Raw genomic sequence first — 21,221 nt, 5'->3', positions numbered from 1 at the left:
AGCTCTTTTGAGAATAAAGATGCACTTGGTAAATAAATAAACATATTGTACATCAAGGATGCAAAGCCAAGCAAAGGGGGAAAAAACAGCCTGGTGTCTTGCAGGGCCGGCGGTACAGCATGTACTTTGCATGCAGAAGGTCCCAGGTTCAGTCCCCAGCATCTCCACTTAAAAGGGTTAGGTGATAGGTGATGAGAACATAGGAACGTAAGAAGAGCCCTGCTGGATCCATCCAGTCCAGCATCTGGTCTCACACAGTGGCCATCCACTGTGGGAACCTCTGGAGGGCCAACAACAGGGCACAGAGACCGAGGCTTTCCCCTGATGTTGCCTCCTGGCTCTGGGATTCAGAGGATTAGTGACTCTGAATGTGGAGGTTTCCCTCAGACTGAACCTTGCCCCTCCCCCCGCCCAAATTCAAGCATCTATTTGCAAGTTACAGCAACAATGACCAAGAGCAGCAGCATGATCCACTGCCACCCCGAAAAAGACATCGCTCGCAAGCAGACAGATGCCGGGCCACCTCTGCTAATTAGCAAGGCGTGTTTGCCCTCACGCCTCATTCCATTCCTCAACATCAGCCCATTCCTTAAGACCTTCTGCTGGATCTCCGTCATGCTCTGTGTCCACTTCAGTTTCCTATTCCTTAATTATAAAAACGCTCCCCTCTCCCTCCCTGACTTTTTTTTTTTAAATCAGTTTTTATCCTGGATCAGACCAAGGACTCATTTAGTTCTCTACTTCGTTTCCAGCTTTTGAGAAGATGACAAGCAGAGATACATCACTTCTGAGGACCCTTCCTTCTTCCGTCAAGGGCTTGCAGGCGGACTGCCACTGTATGTGGAAGTTCTGCTGTGCTTTTATATCTAAATGAATGCCTCCTCTATCAGTGTTGCCCTCAAAGCCCTCTAAGGCTATGACCCTTGGGTAGGTCACGGAACCCCTCCTGCTGGGTCACGAGACCCTACAGAACTGCTCCTTTCCCTCCCCTGCTGTCTTTTGGCAAGAGACCTGCTGTATAGAGAGCAGGGTGCCATGGCTTCTGCCTCACTTTGCTCACATGCTGGGAACAGCAACAGCACAGCAAGACGAGGTCCTGGAGTGGTGGAGGAGATGCCTCCCTGGCTCTGACCCTCGTTTTGTTCCTCTGGGCGCTAAAACTCCTGGTGCTCCGCTCGTGTTTCCTGTCCCTGGCTCTCTAGGCCCACTGCTGCCCATGGTCCTGCCTAGACACTGCTGAGGCCACCACTCTGGCTCCCTCTCTTCCCGTCAGGTGGCTCTTCCTGTCTCGAACCCTTCCTGTCACATGGCTCATCCCTCTCTTCCTGTCACATGGCTCATCCCTCTCTTCCTGTCACATGGTTCATCCCTCTCTTCCTGTCACGTGGCTCCAATGCCATGTGGACGCCTGTAACGCGATTGTGGAGCTTACTGATCTGCCAACATATTACAGAGATTCACTGGAAAGGTTGGAGGCCACCAATCTAGGAGGCCACAGATTTATTTACGTCATTTCTATCCTGCCTTTCTCCTCAATAGGGGTCTAAAAGTGGAATCATCTTCTTCCTCTATGCCTTTTTATCTTCACAAGAGCCCTGTTGAGGTCGTTGAGACTGGGAGTGCTTGACTGGACCACGGGCACCTGGCAATCTTCCACGGCACAGTAAGGATTTGAACCTGGGTCTCCCAAATCCTAGACCGACACTGTAGTCAACTACACCACGCTGGCTCTCTAATACTGCTCGGAACAGCAGAAGCTAAGCATACATTGTGTGAACTGCCAACTGCTGATCAATTCTAATCAATGACCCAGGTCTACAATTAGGAGAGGTTTTTTTCTCTCTGCTCTGAGCTATTCTCTTCCCCTACCCTCCAGCCCCCATTATACCTTTTCCTGTTCCCTGTTACCTGGGACCAGGTAACCTACTGTGCCTCCTTCTCTCCCTCCTCCCGTCATTCAGTTTTCTGCTAAGAAGACTCTATATGCATAGTCAGACCACTGGTCCAAAGCAGACTGCTATGAATGGCAGTAGCTCTATACAGTCATAAGAACATGAGAGGCCAATGTTGGATCAGGCCAAAGGCCCATCCAGTCCAACACTCTGTGTCACACAGTGGCCAAAAATACCAGGTGCCATCAGGAGGTCCACCAGTGGGGCCAGGACATTAGAAGCCCTCCCACAGTTGACCCCCCCCCCAAAGCACCAAGAAGACAGAGCATCACTTACCCCAGAGTCCCTATCTATACCTTGTGGCTAATAGCCATTGATGGACCTCTGCTCCATATGCTTATCTAATTCCCTTTTGAAGCCGTCCATGCTTGTAGCCGCCACCACTTCCTGTGGCAGTGAATTCCATGTGTTAATCACTCTTTGGGTGAAGAAGTACTTCCTTTTATCCGTTCTAACCCAACCGCTCAGCAATTTCATTGAGTGCCCACAAGTTCTTGTATTGTGAGAAAGGGAGAAAAGTGCCTCTTTCTCTACCTGCTCTATCCCATGCATAATCTTGTAAACCTCGATCATGTCTCCCCTCAGTCGTCGTTTCTCCAAGCTAAAGAGCCCTAAGCGCTTTAACCGTTCCTCATAGGGAAAGTGTTCCAACCCTTTTATCATTCGAGTTGCCCTTTTCTGTACTTTTTCCAAAGCTATAATATCCTTTTTAAGGTGTGGTGACCAGAACTGCACACAGTATTCCAAATGAGGTTGCACCATTGATTCATATTGGCTGATCTGTTTTCAATACCCTTCCTAATAACCCCCAGCATAGCATTGGCCTTTTTTATTGCAGTCAATAAAAGCCGGGAAAACAAACAGGTTTTGAATGACAGGTCTTGGCAGGGAGCCCAGTTTTGATCAGTAGAACCAAGCAGGCAGTGAAGGGTTAAATCCGTTCTTCCTCCCTGCTCAGCCCCAATACAAATTGAGGCTGCACATGCAGTTTGCCTGTACAGACTGATAAAGACCTGAGATCTTAGGCTCTGAGATCCAAAAGATGCCACGACTGAACCAGAACCCTCCACAAGCACGATGGGTGCTCTACACAACATACACAGCAGCCCAGGACCTTTGGTCTCTCTTGCACATAACTGTCTGTTCCAGTTGGCAAACGGTTCTTTCCCAGTCCTGCCGCCCAAGATCCTTTAACCAGAGTTAAAGCCTGGACTTTCGGAATTCAAAACCTGCCCTGCCATCCAGATATGGATTGTTGCCTGAATTATTTACCTGGAACCCCAAAGCCACACGTTTATGAAGCTGCCGTATGCTCAACGTCAGCGGAGGTTTCCTGAAGAAACTGCAGAGCTTGCACAAGGGTTACCGGAAGATTTGGAAGAGATGCTGGGCCAAAGTATGCATTCCTCATTCACATAACCTTTAAAGCCCTTAACGGCCTGGGACCCACATACCTTTGGGAACACCTCTCCTGGTATACCCCCAGACGAGCCTTACATTCAGGAGATAAGAACTTCCCGGTGGTCCCTTGCCCGAGAGACATCCAGCTGTCCTCAACTAGGGTCAGGGCTTTTCCTGCCTTGCCCTGCCTCCCACCTGGTGGAACTCTCTGTCGAATAGCATCCGTGCCTGGCGGAAACTTCTTGTTGATCCACAGAGAGGTTCCGCCAGGCGTTTGGTTGAGGACAGTGACGGTCTTCTATCTAGTCTGGCACTTCTCTTCCTCTTCCATCACCACCGCCTTCCTCTATGAGGCAATGATACTCCAGGAATATCGCCATCAGATTGGTTTGGGTTGCCATGGCTGTATTTTTATGTATTTTAACTCCGAAACCTTTGTAAGATTTGTGATTTTTAGCACTGTTGTATGCCACCCTGAGCCCTGTTTTCAGGGGTGGGTGGCCTAAAAGTCAAAGTTAATAAATAAAACAAATGTGCTGCTGCACAAAAACTGTGCGATTCCTTTGCACGTCCACCTAGAGGCTTTTGGGCATCCATCTCTTCCTCCTCCCGATAAATAATCACAACCTTCTTTACCCCCAGCTGAACAGATCAGCAATTCCACGCATTGTCACTCTCTTTGCTTTTTCAGACAAGAAGATTCCTCTAAACCAGGGCCCCCCACCATGGCGCCTGTGGGTGCCAAGCTTAGGGTTGTCAGCCCCCAGGTCCGTGCAGGGATTCCCCTGCTTCTGGGGGCTTCAATCTGCCCCTGGCAGCTGGCTGGCGAGGGAAGCCCCACCCTGAGCCCCGCCCATAAGAGCGACCACCACCCCCGGTCACCCCTCATTTCCCCCAGCCCGTGCACCACAGCCCCCACCCGAGCGTGTGGCCCACGACTGCCCCTCTCCCTCCCTCCTGCTACATTTAAAGAGCCCTCCAGCTGGTCGGTGGTCCACGTGGTCCACGTCGATCAGCTTTAGCCTTTTAAACTGGGCAGGAGGGGAGGGAGACGGGTGGCTGTGTGGGTGGTCGCTCTTGGAGGCAAGGCTTGGGGTGGGGCTTGGGGACGTCCCTGCCCACCCCTGGAACGCCCCCCCCAAATCCCCCCACTGGAGCTTTGAGAGGATCTGGCAACCCTGGCCATGCTGCTCGCCAACACCTTTCCCTGGTGGCTGCCCAGTGTTTTTAAGGAAGCGGGCAAGGCCAGGTGGGGCTTTTGCCCAGTGAGGCTCCTGACTGGCTGCTGGAGATCTGAATGACTGTGGACATTTTTTAAAACATTGCTTTGGTCGCAGCTGTCACCACTGCACAAGGATCTTCACCGTGTGACTGTGGCAGCCATTTTCTGGCAGCCATTTTTCAGCTGCACCCACCACCACACTTTGCCAGATTTCCAAAGGTGGTACAGAAAAGAAGGCCACCGCATTGAGAATAAGATACCAAATATTTATAGTGGCTATCTAACATTCAGTATTCTTCCCAAATACTGAATGTTAACATAACCACTATAAATATTTGGTATCTTATTCTTAACACGGTGGCATTCTTTTCTATACTAGCTACGGAACACCATGGTCCTTTTTTGTGTTATTTAGAATTCCAAAGATTCTCATAAGCTCAAAAAGGCCGGGGGGGCCTCCTCTAAATGTTCATGAAGGGTGCACTCCCCTTTTTGCTGTTGGAACATCCAGAACCATGACCCAGGGGCAGGGCTCCAGAGTTGTCCCCCCCCCCAAGATATTTTGAGGGCTGCAGCAGCACAAGTAAAAAGAAAGATGTGTGTGGCAATGGGACTTGCTGTTTTCCCTGATGGGTTTCTCTCTTTCCTTGACTCCTGATTCAGAACTGCACTAATTTCTCATTAGAACCACATGTTAGGAAACATCCTAGATGTCAGAGCAATGATCCATCAAGCCCGCTTATATTCTGACTGGCAGCGGATCTCCAGGGTCTCGGGCAGAGAAAACTCTTCCCCAGGTCAGCCCACAACAGCAGGCAAACTGCACTGATCATTCGGCGTGCCACCTTGGCATTATATGCAGAGATAACTCGGTACGGAAAGACTACCTCCCCTCTGGCTTTCAACAGCAGCACTCTGAAGTGGATTAGCCAATTTCCCCCAGAATCTAGGATTTCATTGAAGTTTTTGAGCTGTGCCTATGTTATTTTGGAAATCGGGTTTCCGTTTTACCAGCCGCTGTTGAAGATCATTGAAACATCTTGATTTATACCTGGAAGAGACGTATGGCTGTTATTCTTTCGCCCTTACTTTCTGTTTGGAAGTCTATGGACACTTAATCATGTATGGAATTACAGAGGAACCTGCTGCTGGTTCTGAACATGTTCTTTTTGTAAAATATGCTTAATTGGTATGAGCAATCCGTTGGATAAGTGCCTATCCATTCTATGGGGTTATGACCACTTAACCCATCTTTGTACTTTAATGACTGTAATACACAGTTTTGAGCATATACCGTTGTGAACTGTGGATGGCCTTCCCTTGGTGGGTGTTATTTGTGGCAATCCCTTTTTAAAGCTGTCTGTGCCTGTGGCCATCACTACATCCTCTGGCAGCACATTCCACCTTTTAATCACTCATTGTGTGTAAAGGAGAATTGTTCCCTGCGATCTTCTCTGCCAGGGAGCTTATAGGAATTCTATTAACAAGGTCATCAGAGGGAGGCATCGACTCCACCTTTTAATCACTCATTGTATAAAGGAGAACCGTTCCCGATCTTCTCTGCCAGGGAGCTTACAGGAATTCCATTAACAAGGTCATCAGAGGGAGGCATCGCTCCTGGATCCAGCTCAGAGGACCCCTCCCCTCCTGCACTCCTCTGATGACCATCAATGGGGACATCAGCGGCAGGTAAGAAAGCAGCCAGACGCCCCTCCTTCACACCTGGATCCAGCGCCTGTTGAGAGCCACCCCCCCAAAGCATCAGGAGAAATATCAGCCCAACTTAGAACAGCCCGGGTTAGAACGGATAAAAGGAAGTACTTCTTCAGCCAAAGAGTGATTAACACTTGGAATTCACTGCCACAGGAAGTGGTGGCGGCTACAAGCATGGACGGCTTCAAAAGGGAATTAGATAAGCGTATGGAGCAGAGGTCCATCCGTGGCTATTAGCCACAAGGTATAGATAGGGACTCTGGGGCAAGTGATGCTCTGTCTTCTTGGTGCTTGGGGGGGGGTCAACAGTGGGAGGGCTTCTAATGTCCTGGCCCCACTGGTGGACTTCCTGATGGCACTGGTATTTCTGGCAACGATGTGATACAGAGTGTTGGACTGGATGGGCCTTTGGCCTGATCCAACATTGGCATCTCTTATGTTCTTATGTTCAACTCCCCATCCATTGTGGCATATCTCCCTCCACCCAGAAAGGGTATTGTGCTGTTCCCATTGCTTTACCTTGCTTATGTGAACCCCCTCTGAGAACACCAGCATGCAATAACAGGATTTAAATAAGCAAGGGGGTTCTCAACAGGAAGAGCTCTTTTCCACATAGGAAGCATAATGCGGAGCCAGGATGTGCCTCGATTTCAAAGTGGGGAGGGGAGGAATGACCCGCCCCTCCATCCACAACTCGTGCAGACAAAGGTCTCTGAGGCTTACCTGTGTTGTATGCTGTGGGCATGGCCGAGAAGGGCAAGCCCTGTGTCAGGAGACTCGGAGTAGCCACGGAAACGACTGGTGTGGTCAAAGAATGTGTCGCTTGAGACACGACGAGTCTCTGAGTGTTCTGCTGGACAAAGAGAGGAGAGAAAGGGAAGGTGGTTATAGCGGGAAACACAGCAGCATCCTTTTGTGCAGGTTTCTCCAGCCTTGCTTGGGGAGCAGGGAGGGTTCAAGCTTCCTCCATGAAACCAGAAATCTTGAAGGCTAGTTTGAAATTGTTTTATTAACCAGTGTTAGGCCTAACTATGGTTTGGCATGATAAATGACTACCTGGCTTAATCCTGGCTTATCCCCTTGTTGCAGGTGGGTCTCTGCAACAAGGTACAGAGTACAGAGGCACTCTTGCTGCATGGAGAGCCAGTTTGGTGTAGTGGTTAAGTGCGTGGACTCTAGTCTGGGAGAACCGGGTTTGATTCCCCACTCCTCCACTTGCAGCTGCTGATGTGACCTTGGGTCAGTCACAAGTTCTGGCACAGCTGTCCTTGAAAAAGAGCAGTTTGTGTCAGAGCTCTCGCAGCCCCACCCACCTCACAGGGTGTCTGTTGTGGGGAGGGGAAGGGAAAGGAGTTTGTAAGCCGCTCTGAGACTCCAAGTGAAGGGCGGGGTATAAATCCAATCTTTTCTTCTTCTTCTTCTTCTGTGATGGAAAGAGGGAAGGTGGTGAAACTAGCATTTGTTCAGGCAAGCCAGGATTTGAATGATTATCTGGGAACCGAATCTTGGTTTCACCAGCTAATCAAGGTTTTGTGCTCTGTCTGAACTCAGCCAAGTATGTGCTTCTCAGCCAGGCTAGATCTTTCCAATAGGAAGGTCAACTTTAGCGCTTCTAACAGCCCTCTGCCCTATTGTAGGAATACCAAGCACGGACACGTGCATGCAAATAGATGCAAAGATGCTTCATTTGCATAATTATACAAGCTATAGAAATTCTGCTTAGATTTTTTAAAAAGAATTGTGTATAAGAAACCCTAGGAGGCAGAAAAAAGAAGAGTCGGTTTTTATACCTTTTCAATACCCAAAGGAGTCTCAGAGTACCTTACAATTGCCTTCCCTTCCTCTCCCCACAACAGACACCCTGTGAGGTAGGTGGGGCTGAGAGAGTTCTGAGAGAACTGTGACTGGCCCAAGGTCACCCAGCAACTGCATGTGGAGGGGCAGGGAATCAAACCCAGTTCTCCAGATTAGAGTCTGCCGCTCTTAACCACCACACCAAACTGCCTCTGGAGGTGGGGGGGGGGGACACACACCAATTTTAAAGGTCTGCAAACCAACCTACGAAGAAAAGGGGGAAATCGGAGGAAATGCAAAGCCTTAGTGCCTGAACACCCACAGTATTCCTGAGAGAATTCTCGACTCAGATGCCCTATTTCCCAAGCCAAGTACAGAGGCACTCTTGCTGCATGGACTGCAGATGCACCCCTATGAAGCATGAGTCGACTCCAAATCATGGAGTCCAGACTAAGCCGAGGGAGATAATTATTAAGCCATCGAGCCGGGGGAAGCCGGTTTTTCTGGCAGGCGCCTGCAGCTGACATTAGCTGGGGCTGTGACCACGGTCCCCATCCTCTTCGGAGAATCTGAGACCAAATTCTTTTCATGGTGAGGCTGGGATGTCCGCTCCCTCCCCTTTCTTCACTCAGAAGGTCACCTCAGGTCCTTTAAATGGGAGGAGGGGGGGGAGACCACAGGCAAGCCTCTGGACACAGAATGGGGACTCTGGAGAGAACAAATTCTTGAGCCCCCGCATATTTTTGAGCCCCTATAAATTTTCTGAATTCACTGCCATCTCCTCCCCCTACCCTTTAGGTCTTGGTGTAGTGGTTAAGTGCACAGACTCTCATCTGGGAGAACCGGGTTTGATTCCCCACTCCTCCGCTTGCACCTGGCTTGATGACCTTGGGCAAGCCGTAACTCTGATAAGAGCTGTTCTTGAAAAAGAGCAGTTTCTGTCAAGAGCTCTCTCAGCCCCACCTACCTCACAGGGTGTCTGAAGCCGCTCTGAGACACCTTTGGGTAGTGAAGGGCGGGGTATAAATCCAATCTCCTCCTCTTCTTCTTCTTCTTCTTCTTGATCCACTTGGGAACGATTCAGGATGAACAAAATGCGAGTCCAGTCGCATCTTAAAGACCAATACAATTTCCCAGGGAACAAGCTTTTGTGAGTCAAAAGCTCACTTTGTATGTGTTTGCTACTCTGGAACGGCTCCCTCTAGGAGGAGCATCGGAGAGGTGAGATGGCAATGATCTATTCCCTGACGGGGCCTTCGGCTTTATCAACACATCGAGTGGTAGAACCCTGAAGGGACAGAGTGGATTGCACCACTGGGAGCAAGGCCACCCTTTCAGAGTGCGAGTGCTTCTCCACGATCTGGGTCAAGAGTCTCCTCCAGCCTTGGTATTTTATGTTTTGGCCAGATTCCTCCTCCTCTGAGTCCTCCTTTTTGATTCTCTTCACATCACCTGAAAGAGACAGAGAGAGGGATTAGTTCATCTTTTGCTTCGAGACCTTAAACTGCAGCTCAGTGGTGGAACATCCGCTTGATAGGCAGAAGGTCCCAGGTTTAATCTTCGGCATCGCGAGTTGAAAGGATTAGGTAGACCACAGGTCTAACAAGTTCATTTAGGTAGGGTGAGAGCCAGTTTGATGTTGTGGTTAAGAGTGGCAGACTCTAATCTGCACAACCGTGTTCGATTCCCCACTCCTACACATGAAGCCAGCTGGGTGACCTTGGGGCAGTCACAGTTCTCAGAGCTCTCTCAGTCCCTAAAAACAGGTCTAGCTTGCCACTAGCACAACGCTAAGAGCTAGAACTTGCAGCCACCAGACACTCCCACTCTTCACTATCACTCGGAGTCTCAGAGCAGCTTACAAGCTCCTTACCCTTCCCCTCCCCACAACAGACACCCTGTGAGGCAGGTGGGGCTGAGAGAGCTCTGACAGAAACTGCTTTTTCCAGAACAGCTCTGACAGAAGCATGGCTTGCCCAAGGTCATCCAGCAGCTAGCTGCATGTGGAGGAGTCAGGAATCAAATCCAGTTCTCCCAGATTAGAATCCGTGCACTTAACCACTATCAACGACCCTGGATGGCAAGTTAAGCTGAGAAAATATGGCTGGGTCCACAGTCGCCCCCAGCAAGCCTCTTGGCAGTGCGAGGATTTGAACCTGATCTCCCAGAGCCAGCAGCTTCTCTTGTCTTGGGCTGCTTTCTCGGGATTCCTCCTGTGCGTCCAGGCTGCTCTCTCCTCACCATTCTCTGACACCTGCTCACTCGCCAACAAGGTTTTTCCCCAGACTTTTACCACTGCGTGAGGCATCTTTCTACAAACTTAGCTTTTTTTGTTAGTGTCTTGTTTTTCCTTTTCAAGCACACGATTGACACAGCACCCGACATTAACTGGACAGGTGAAACAGAGACTCAAAGGACATGGGAAGAAAGAGCAGTGTGAACACCGGCCACTTGGAGCATGCAGGATAAGTGCACAAGAGTGACCCTTTGTCCATGCAATCTGGTTCGTGAAAGGCACCCCCACTCCAAGGCTTGTGTGTACGTGAGCCAAGGCCGGCCATCATATCAGGCATGCTGGGAGGCTGCCTAGTGCAGAATTTAGCAGGGGGCAACTGAAGCACGGGTAGGGAAGCTGCTCACCACAGGGCCTGAAGCTGCCAAGACTGAACGTTTCGCTGACTATCAGTCAGCACTATTTATGCTTGCCACAAAACAGCCGCTCAGTGCCGTCTTCTGCTGGCTATGGTTGTGATATGGATGGACCTTTCTTCATGCAAGGCCTGGGCTCCACCTGACCTCTGAAGCTGCCTTGTCTTGCCTTTGGTCCCTCTAGTTTAGGAGTGCCTCCCGCTGGCAAGTTTTGTTACCCGGGAGTGGCAACAGGAGGGAGGGGGGAAAAAACAGCAACGGTACCGTTCACTACATCACTTCCAGGTACAACCCAGAAGTGATAAAGAGTAGCTCTAAGAATCATCAGAAACTCTGTGATAAAGCTCCTGGCAATTCCTAGAGATCCGTCGTCACTTCCTGGTTGTACCCAGAAGTGACACAGCAGCATCAGTGACACTGCACCCACCCCATGTCCACGTCCTCATCCCACCTGCCCTACATGAGCCCGAATCAACCTTGACTGGAATGGTGAAAGTAATATGTAAGCAGGGCCTGCCATATGACATCAGCAGGTCTTGCCCCATGGATTCCAAGGTGCAGGTCTGCCAAATCACATGCAGAATTGCCCTGGATAGGCTAATGCAACATGCCTAGTACCAGCTTTCCCCCATGATCTGAAAGAGCCACATAACGAGTTGCACAGCAGTCTGGAAAAGGTGCTGTGGGAATGCTTATTTCAAGGACAGCCCAAACCAAGAGAAGGGAAGAACACAATGTGAAGGAAATCCTTTGGAAGCCGCCTGTCAGCTAATCTTCTATAGAGGCCCTGCTTGCCTTCAAAAGTGAGATGCATGATCACAGAAGGGCCTCCTCTGTGGTAGCACCTTGACTCCAGAACTCCGCCCCTACAGCTGCTCACCCGACACTTAAGCTTGGTTAATTTTTGGCATCCAGTGAAAACTTTTTCTGTTCATGCCAGCTTTTGGCTGAGAACTGACAGGAGGGTTGGGGTGGGGTGGGGGCAGGGGGAGAGAGAGAGCTCATATTCCCTGATTAACCTAATATGATTGGTTTTCTCTGCTAGCTGGTGCTTTTACTGATTAATGATATTTTAATTGATTTTTTAAAAATGTGGCTAGTCACTGTTAATTATTGATGAATAAAGCGGGTGTTTCAGTGACAGCACTTGAGTGCAAGCTGCCTTCGGGGGAGGGCAGGTTGAGAGTTTTTTATGCGGCATATTGTTTTTTCTTCCAAATAGATAGATACATAGGAGGATAATATGGCATGGGGGATGGGGGGGCTGTCAAAAAGGCCCAACCTACAGTAATCATTGCCAAAAAAGAGAATCAGAGTATTTATGTAGAATCATAGAATCATAGAATTGGAAGGGACCTCCATGGTCATCTAGTCCAACCCCCTGCACAAGGCAGGGAATTCACAACTACCTCCCCACACACACACACACACCCCACGGGACCCCTGCTCCATGCCCAGAAGATGGCAAAAAAAACCCAAAACCCCTCCAGAATCCCTGGCCAAACTGGCCTGGAGAAAATTGCTTCCGGACCCCAAAGTGGTGATCAACATTTCCCTAGGTGTGTTACAAAGAAAAACTATAAACCCTTTCTGATTTCCGACCCGGTTCAAAAGAGGCAACCCCTCTGCCTCAAAAAGGAAAGAGGAAAGCTAAAAGTCCTTGAAAATTTAGGAATCATCCCCCTAATGGGCCTCAGATTGGCCAATGCAGGAGAGCACACAACGTCTACACAGCTGTCGGGATTACACCAACTGGCAAGAGGGCAAGTTGCCAACCACCTTCTAGCCCCATCAGGGTTTTCAAAACCTGGGCACCAAGGAGGTTCGGATTCCCCTCGTGAATCCCCCTCATGGTTGGTTCCCCTTTCAGGAGGCCTGCCTCGCCATTTGGAAACACACTTTGTTAAATTGGACAAGACATTTCAGACAGGAACACAAGCAAGGGCGCGCACACACACACACACAAACAGAAGGCAGGAAACTCACCAAATCCAAATGATCCTCCGTCTGGGAGCAGAACAGAAATGAAACCAAGGAAGACAATTAAATTTAACCCCTAATGTTGACCCCACTCCTAGCCCTAGCCGAGAATCCCTTTCTCTACCACATAAGGACACATTAAAAAGGCCTTGGTTGAAACAACTGTGAAGGAACAGAGTATGTTCAAGCTGTAGGAAAACATCCATGATGTGATGTGTCTATTGCCTAGATGGCTAACAGGCTATCAGATAAGGGCCATCTTTGAAACTTTTCTGCACACACCATATGTGTGAATAGAGCCTTCTACAATGGCGCCCACCCCCTTTGAGTATCAGTCCAATGAGATCTTCAGCAAGTCTCTGGTTGGATGACATCTCAGGAATTATTTCTCACAAGGGCGGAAATCAGAGGTGTGGCCATCGGGGGTGGATGGGGACAGTAAAGGCCCAGGAGCAAGCCAAGGTGAGTGTCAGCATCAGGAGGCGCAAGACTGCCCCCTTTCCTCTTCCAGGAAATGAAGGAGGCATCAAATGATATCTTTGTCCATCGTCACCAAGATCTGAGTTGGACCCCAAAACACGACTAGTGACATCAGGGCTCAGCTTGGCTTCTGCTTGGCCGCCTCTCAGGCAATGGCTGGGAGGGAAAGGCATCGTGGTATAGTCCAATTTTCTCAGATCTCGGAAGTTAAGCAGGGTCAGCACTTGGAAGGGAGACTGCCAAGGAAGACTCTGCAGAGGAAGGCAATGGCAAACCACCTCTGCTTCTCACTTGTCTTGAAAGGCCCTTGTTGGGGTCACAGTAAGTTGGCTGCAACTTGACGGCCCTTTACACACAGAGAGAAGGCAAATGGCCCACTGGGAACAATCTTGACAAGCTAAATGACCCCTCCTTCCCTGGATGTGCAAAGCCTTTTATTTGTGGCTGCACACACTGTTTGTTCGGGATATTTATCTGCAAGAACTGAGATGGGTTCCAATGCCGATCTAACTTGGGAAAAGACTTTCACACAAGCCAAAATCTACCAATGACCAATGTCAGCTCAACCCTTTAGAAAGGGGGGGAAGCACACCCAGTCTGCTCCCGAACCACGCCAACCCTTTAACATCTGAAACATTCGCCACAGCATCATGTCCGCATTCCTTTGTCGAAAGTGGTACTCACCAAATGATGCATGAGTCCCTTCCCGCTCTGTGAAGTGATGACGCGTAAGTCTGGTTTGCGGTTGTTGGCGGCCAACTGGGTGCCGTGGGAGGGTGGTGGAGGTGGTGACTTCGCAGGGATGACCTTGCCCATGCTGTTACCGTTGGACACGGGGAGGAGGCCAGGCGAGGCTCTGGCACTGACATAACCATTCCCTAAAGGGAAAGAAGAAAGGAATCTTGTATAGTCCCATATATGTCTTCATTGCATTGAGTCCACGTGTCCACTGGGCAGAAACAAAATGTCCAAGGGAAAAAAGCCCAGGATCCATCCATTTACTGGACAGGGCCTAAAGCGAATGAATTATAGCAAAAAGGGACACAGCTATTGCATCTGGAATACCTCCTCCCCTTCCACTGCAAATTAGGGATATACTACAGGGTCGGGGGAGGAAGCCGGCATTGGTGGTCTCTTTGAGTGCTTTTAGCACAATTTTAGCACAATTTTGTCGTATCTATCTTAGAAATTTTGATCTTCCTGGACATTCAAATCTGAAAGTTACATGTTTTCCACACACAAAAAAGAAGCTACTGAGTTGGAGCTCACTGGTAGGTTGGACAAGAGAGACTGGGAATTATTAGCTCATCACAGGTAGGAACAGGGTTTCTTTACTACCCACCTTCTGTTGTGTTCTGCATAGTAACGTAATAACCTAGCGGTATCTATCTTCAATCACCAGGCTTTTTATAGCCTCACTTTATAACAATAATTCAACATCACCCTGATTTTTGTCTACACACACACACACACACACAAACGCAAATAAACTTGAGTTGGATCCACCCAGCTTTTTCTATCAATCTTGTCCAATCCCCCTCTTTCTTACAGCCCCTGTTCCACGTGGCTTTTGGCCATGCCTGTTCCATGATCCCCAGCAGAGGGTTTTTGGCAGTCAAGGGAGACACCACCACCCCTCCTTCCCTTTCCACCAGCGGAAATGTTGGTTGGATCCAACCCACTGTACAGACACACTTCTGCCAATCAACAACACATACATATGAAGGAAGCCGTTCTGGCTCATAAAAACGTCTGGAAAGATGAAAAAGAACAAGGTGTGAGGTAGAGTTTATTCAGCTCTCTATCTCACATCTTGTTCTTTTTCTGACTTTCCTGTCCACTGGCACGGCCATCATTTTTCCTCATTAGAATGTCTACCACAGTTCAAGTTTGGTGATCCTTAAAGTGCCCCAAAACTCCTGTTTGTGTTTTTGCTGCAACACTCTAAAATCTTTTATACCAAGTTAGATGCCATCTCCTTCATACCTTTCCTCAATGAGTAAAAGGATGTGATGAAGGGGGGGGAGCACAGACATATAAAAAATGATCAGACAGATTCATGAAGGACAGTGGCTACTAGCTATAGTGACTAAAGAGAACCTCCACATTCAGAGGCAGTAAACCTCTGAATACCAGGGCCAGAAGGCAATGTCAGAGGAAGGCCTCAGCCTCTATGCCCTGTATGTTGGCCCTCCAGAGGAACTGGTTGGTGCCTGTGTGATACAGGATGCTGGACTAGATGGACCCCTGGTTTGATCCAGCAGGGCTCTTCTGATGTTCTTGCTGATCGTGGTTCACACACGGTTCCTCACTGTTCATCCCTAGCAGATCTCCTAATCAGTCCTTAGCAGTAGATTTTCAAACCAATGTGGGAGGGGAAATCAGTTGCAGATGTAATGTCACAGTTATGCCAAGGGGGTATAAGCAAGGCATTTGAACCACAGTTTCCACGCTCCAGGTGACTAACCCTGCTCTGACTAGTCTGGTTACTCTCTGAGACCAACACACAAGATGGGAAAAAAGAGGCCAGGACAAAGGAGCCGAGGTCCTGAGAACGTCCGAGGTCTCTGCGAGGGTCTCGCCCCCCCCTCCCCGCCCTCCTCTCGCTTCCCTGCTCCTGTTTCCTGGAATGAGGGGAATGTTTCGGTGACGTCAATGCTGACATTCACAGACCCTGCCAAGTTACAAGCTGGAACAGCCGCTCACAACAGCTGACATGGGGGCTGCTTTGGAGATGGGAGAGGAGCTGGGGGGGTGGGGGGGAGAGGATGGCGGAGGCCGTGTGTGCGTGTGATTGACAGAGACAGCAAGTGTGCATAGGAGTCTCGGGCAGGGCTGCTCTTCGGCATTTCAGTACCTTAAGTGAAATGTAAAAAAGGTCTCTCCTGCCTTTGGCACACAGATGCCTGTCAAGGCCAGGCCCCCTGGAGTCTCAAGCCTATCCCACGTAAGCCCCCAGGTCACGACCAGCTGAGACAAACGTGCCCCTCTCCCTTGTTTCCTGGTGTGACAGAACATAAGAAGAGCCCTGCTGGATCAGACCAATAGCTCATCTAGTCCAGCATCCTGTTTCATGCAACCAGTTCCTCCGGACAGCTAACGACAGGGCACAGAGGCCTAAGGCCTTCCCCTGATGTTGCCTCCTGGCACTGCGATTCAGAGGTTGAGTGCCCCTGAATGTGGAAGTTCAGAATGAAGGAAGACTGGATAACAGCGGAAGGAGACAGAACTTGGGTGGGGCAGGCGTGGCTTGTCCCATCACTGTGCTGCTGGTACCGGAAAAGCGACGCCTCCCCAAATTCCTCCTTGTGCACAATTATTTAAAAAGTTACCAGAGGCCTGACTACTCTAGCATCTCAGCCCAAGGCCAGGATGTCTCAGCAGCCAAATTAGAACCGTAACCACCCACCGCCATGCAGTAATTAAATAAATCAAAGAGGCGTGTTTTTTTTAAAAAAAGGATTCGGGCGACATTTCTGAAGCAACCCAGAACTATGAGTTTTAACAAGGGCTTTTTTTTTAAAAAAAAGGGGGGGGCTGGTTTGGAAACTGACAAGGTCGAAGAAGCAATCTCCGGCGAAGCTCAGTCTCTAATTAAAATCGGGGCTGAAAAACCAGCTCATCCGGGACTCTCCAGTTGTGGCCCTACAATGCGGGTTCCACTCCCCTGCTCTCTAGGGGTAGCTTTTTTAAGTGTGTAATTATGTCAGCCTCCCAGATAAGTTTTTTTTTTTGCCAGTATCCCAATTGTGCTCGGTGAAGCTGTTCCTTTGCTACATTGTCAGCTGTGGTTTTAATGTTTTTAAACCTTGGGTGTTTCAGCTACCTTGTTGGGAGTTCTTTTGCTAAGCTGTTTGGTATTGTCCATAATAAAAGCACCATATGCATGTATGAAGTATATACTTAGCTGCCTGGCTGCAGACAGGAGCTGCCACGGTGCCCCACAACTCTTTCCTCTCTCCCTCTCCCCTCTCCTTCCTTTATAACCACCCACACTGACAAAGAGTTCTGTTGAAGTCCAAAACTTGCAGCGAAAGGCATCAAGCAACTTTGGGATATCTGAGGGTCAACTGCAATCAAATCATCTTACTACTATCCCCATGAAACGTTTTACTAATGGATCAACATAGCTACATTGCATTCTTTGTCCAAATCTGTCCACTTGAAACCTAAGGATCAGAAGAACGAACGCAAGAATCCGAAAGACTGCCAGGAGCAAGGAGAGCCAGAGCACCTCTAAGATTTTTTAAATATATCAGTCTTGCAGGAGAAGCCACACCTGCAAAAAATTTCGTCTCTCTCTGCATCAGTATCAAAAAGCTACCGAGTCTATGATGCCCCCCTTTGCATCCGGGCAGCCTAACAGCCATATTAGAAACAACAAGAGCGTCATAGAGACATTTTGAGGCAGCAGCGAGGCCGAAGGGCTGAGGTCAAATGGTAAAAACCAAAACACAAAGAGCCTAATGCATTTACTTTAAAAGCCACTTAATGTATCAAATAGCATGAGTCACATTTAAAAGAGTAAGTGCCTAGTACCCAATGGTCAAGTACTTGTCAGTCACCCTAGTGCCACTGGCCAGATCAACAAAAGGCGGCATCAATAGCCAGCAGGTTGAGCAGCTGCTGGGCCCAGATCTATTAAAAGGGCCCACCGGCCAAGACCCAGTGTGGCCAACTTGCCTCTGCCTTGGCACTGATCCAACCTCGTCCAAGGTGGTGCACGCTCTCTCCGACCCGTCCAGTGGCGCTGGACTCACAGAAAACAAACCCCAGTGTGTTCTCCAAAGATGCAAAAGTCTCTGGGGCAGTTGGTGCACTGATCCAACCTCGTCCGAGGCGGTGCACACTCTCTCCGACCCGTCCAGTGGCCCTGGACTCACAGAAAACAAGCCCCAGTGTGTTCTCCGAAGATGCAAAAGTCTCTGGGGCAGTTGGTCTACCCCGCTCCTTTCCATCTCTTTTTAGTTGCACCTCTAGTTCATTCTAGATCAGGGGTCCCCAACATGGTTCCCTTGGGGGCTATGGCACCCACCAACAGCCTTCCTGACGCCCAAGTATTTTTAGAAAGTAGGTGGGGCTTTTGCTCAGCAAGGCTTCTGATTGGCTATGCAGATTTTTAAACATATTGCTTTGAATCACAGAATCACAGAGTTGGAAGAGGCCATACAGGCCACCTAGTCCAACCACCTGCTCAAATGCAGGATCAGCCTAGAGCATCCCTGAGAAGTGTTTGTCCGGGCGCTGCTTAAAGATAGCAGCCATCACCACAGCACAAGGGTCTTCACTCTGTAGCTGGAGGTAAGCTGTGGCAATGATTTTGTGGATGGCTCTGCCCCCTGTGGTGGCCATTTTGCGGCTGCACCTCCCCCCCACACACACACACACAGTATCAGAATTCCAAAGGTGCCCGTGTGGGCTCAAAAAGGTTGGGGACCTCTGTTCTAGACAGTCAGATAAGCCAGGGGCACCCAAAAACACTGGAGGTGGCCCTGGGCCAAGAGCAGCTTTACTTCTGGCTGAGAAACCAGGTAGCTCAGAGCTGTCACAGCAGCGTTCCAAGCACACAGCTCTCCTGGAGTTTGAGCAGCCTTCACAGTCCGCATCATAAAGGCAGCACTCTTCGGAAACCCCTCTTTTAGAAGACCCCCCTCTTCTGAATGCACGAATCCATATTCTCGAGCTGTCACAGCAGCGTTCCAAGCACACAGCTCTCCTGGAGTTTGAGCAGCCTTCGCAGTCCGCATTATAAAGGCAGCACTCTTCAGAAACCTTGTAGAAGACCCCTCTCTTCTGAATGCACGAATCCATATTCTCCAAATTCCATTTAATCTGGTTGCCAAAAATTGCCAGCTTGGCTTTTTCGTGTCAACTTACCCACTGGGCTTGGGCAGGCGCCATTTGTGTTGTTCAAGTCTCCTCCAAGCATTGCCCCTAAAAAGAAATGATTGGCAGGAGGAGTTAGGTTTTATCTAGGGTAGCATTCAGACCAGTGTTCCCTCTAAGCTGAGTTACTTTGAGCCAGCTCACAGTTTTTTAGCCTCCGGCTCACACATTTTTGTCTTAGCTCAGGAAGGAGGGCTCCGGAGCAAACTGATTTATGCAGTACCCAAATTGCTCACTCACAACTTTAATGCCAGTAGCTCACAAAGTAGAATTTGGCTCACAACACAACTTAGAGGGAGCATTGATTCAGACACGTCACCTCCCACACCTCAAACCAGGAAAGGATACAGTCCTACAACCACATGTTTCAGGCTCTGCACGAGCTTCCAGTTTGTTCACAGCACAATGCCAATGCTGGGAGCAAATAGCACAAGGCCAAGAGATCTGAAAGACTGCCTTCACCCCCAAGAGCCTGCCTTTTTATGGAGGCTACTGCTGGAGAGTCTGCTCCAGGTAACCCTGTCTTCGGGGGTCAGACAGGCAACTATGAAGGGACTGTGCCATCTTAGTGGTGGCTTCCAGGCTGTTGGCACAGATTCTCTGTTTTAGTTTCAGCACCGATTTAAAACTGTTGTATCCAACAGTTTTCAGATGAGGTAGCTCAAAGGGTTCTTTTCCTTCTAGGTTTTGCTCTTTCAAACTATCTGGCTGCCATTTTATTTATTCTTCTGGTGTTTAAACGTGTTTTATACTGTGTTTAGAATTGTATTGTAAATATAGTTATGTTAGCTGCCTTGTGAACTGTGGGATATTTCATGCATTTTGGCTGTCACTAGGCAACTTACCCGTTTTCAGAAAACATTCTGGAAATAACTGGATGGGGGGGAACGACACACACACGATTGCAGTGCCAGGCTGTACCCCTGAACTATGCTTATTTATTGGAAGGTGCGCATCAGTCTTATGCAAACAGGGCTTTCTCCCTGCAATCAGGAACCTAGCCTTTTCTGGGTTTCTGACTGCACAGACAGGAGCCTAAACACAAACCCTTGTGTTGCCTAGATCCTGTGTGCACATCTTCCAATAAACACGTTGGTCAGGGTGTGGCCCAGAACTATGGTTCCACCCTCACACCCTTGAGCATCCGTTCCGGGCATGCAATCTGGAAAAAAAAGGCTAACATATCTTGTTTTGCTTTTCCATTTAACACCTGCGAATGAGAACTGGCCCACCTCACTAGATTGTTGTGAAGGCTAAACGGATCGGCTAAGCAAGGAGTCTCCAGCAAAAGAAGAAATCTCCTGTAAACTCTTATTTATTGGCCTGGCTCAACATTATGTCTTTGCATTAGGCATCTCCCCAGAAGGTTAATTAAAAAAACCCTCTTAGCCAAGCAACCATGTGAGTTTCAGCTGATTTGTCAATTAATTGATTACTTTTGCCTAACTTAGTGCATGAATAAAAACTCAGCTTCTGGAGGAAAAAGCATGTTCTGTTTTTAGGTTAAGTATACACCAGGTGACATCTTAGAAAAGGCACTCCCCTTTCTCTTGCCAGCTACACATATTTGGAAAGCAGTGATATTAAAAAGTTATAATAAATCTATTTTTAAAAGTCTGCTGCCCAATTAATTGGCGATATCACTTTTTAGCCTATCAGAATAAAAGTAACTGATTTACCTGACTGATTGACTACATGTTACAGCCAAACTTACAATACTATTTATTGCAGAGGATTTATACCCCCCCACAGTTCTGCTTTACTAACAGCGCAATCCTAAGAACACTTTCCTGGAAATAAGCCCCACTGAACAGACCTGAGTAGGATTCTAAGTGGACCTGCTTATGATTTCTCTCAAAAGCACCCCGGGTGGACTACAGTCTAACAGCCCAAAATAAAATAAAATAAAACACCACTGATAGACCGTTTAGAACTGCATATAAAATAAAACAGCAGCTGCAGTGCTAAAATCTGAAACTATAAACAGCAATAGAAAAGAGCAAGAGTCCAGTAGCCACTTTCAAGACCAATAAAACTTGTGGCACCGAATAAGCTTTTGTGAGTCAGGCACAACTCTGAAGAAGTGAGTGCTGACTCACGGAAGCTCCTCCCCTGCCACAAATCTTGTTAGTCTTTCAGGTGCT

At 48.8% G+C, this 21,221-nt stretch overlaps 1 protein-coding gene across 8 annotated transcripts in view; it reads right to left on the bottom strand.

Annotated features, from left to right (window-relative positions):
- MEF2D (myocyte enhancer factor 2D) overlaps positions 1-21,221 on the bottom strand; it is a 202,814-nt gene that overhangs the window by 12,523 nt on the left and 169,070 nt on the right. For 4 of the 8 annotated variants that reach the window (XM_015420280.1, XM_015420276.1, XM_015420277.1 and 1 more), the window contains 4 exons: positions 19,069-19,125; positions 13,876-14,069; positions 12,718-12,738; positions 7,012-7,141 (listed from right to left, as the gene is read on the bottom strand). In XM_015420280.1, coding sequence (XP_015275766.1) covers positions 7,012-7,141; positions 12,718-12,738; positions 13,876-14,069; positions 19,069-19,125 — 402 coding nt within the window. The remainder of the gene's footprint in view (positions 1-7,011; positions 7,142-12,717; positions 12,739-13,875; positions 14,070-19,068; positions 19,126-21,221) is intronic. The other 4 variants (XM_015420284.1, XM_015420282.1, XM_015420279.1 and 1 more) reach the window with 3 other exon arrangements.

Source organism: Gekko japonicus, unplaced genomic scaffold (genome assembly GCF_001447785.1).
Source record: "Gekko japonicus isolate JY-2015 unplaced genomic scaffold, Gekko_japonicus_V1.1 scaffold306, whole genome shotgun sequence".
NCBI classification, from domain to species: domain Eukaryota; kingdom Metazoa; phylum Chordata; class Lepidosauria; order Squamata; family Gekkonidae; genus Gekko; species Gekko japonicus.
This window is presented reverse-complemented; position numbering and strand designations above follow the sequence as displayed.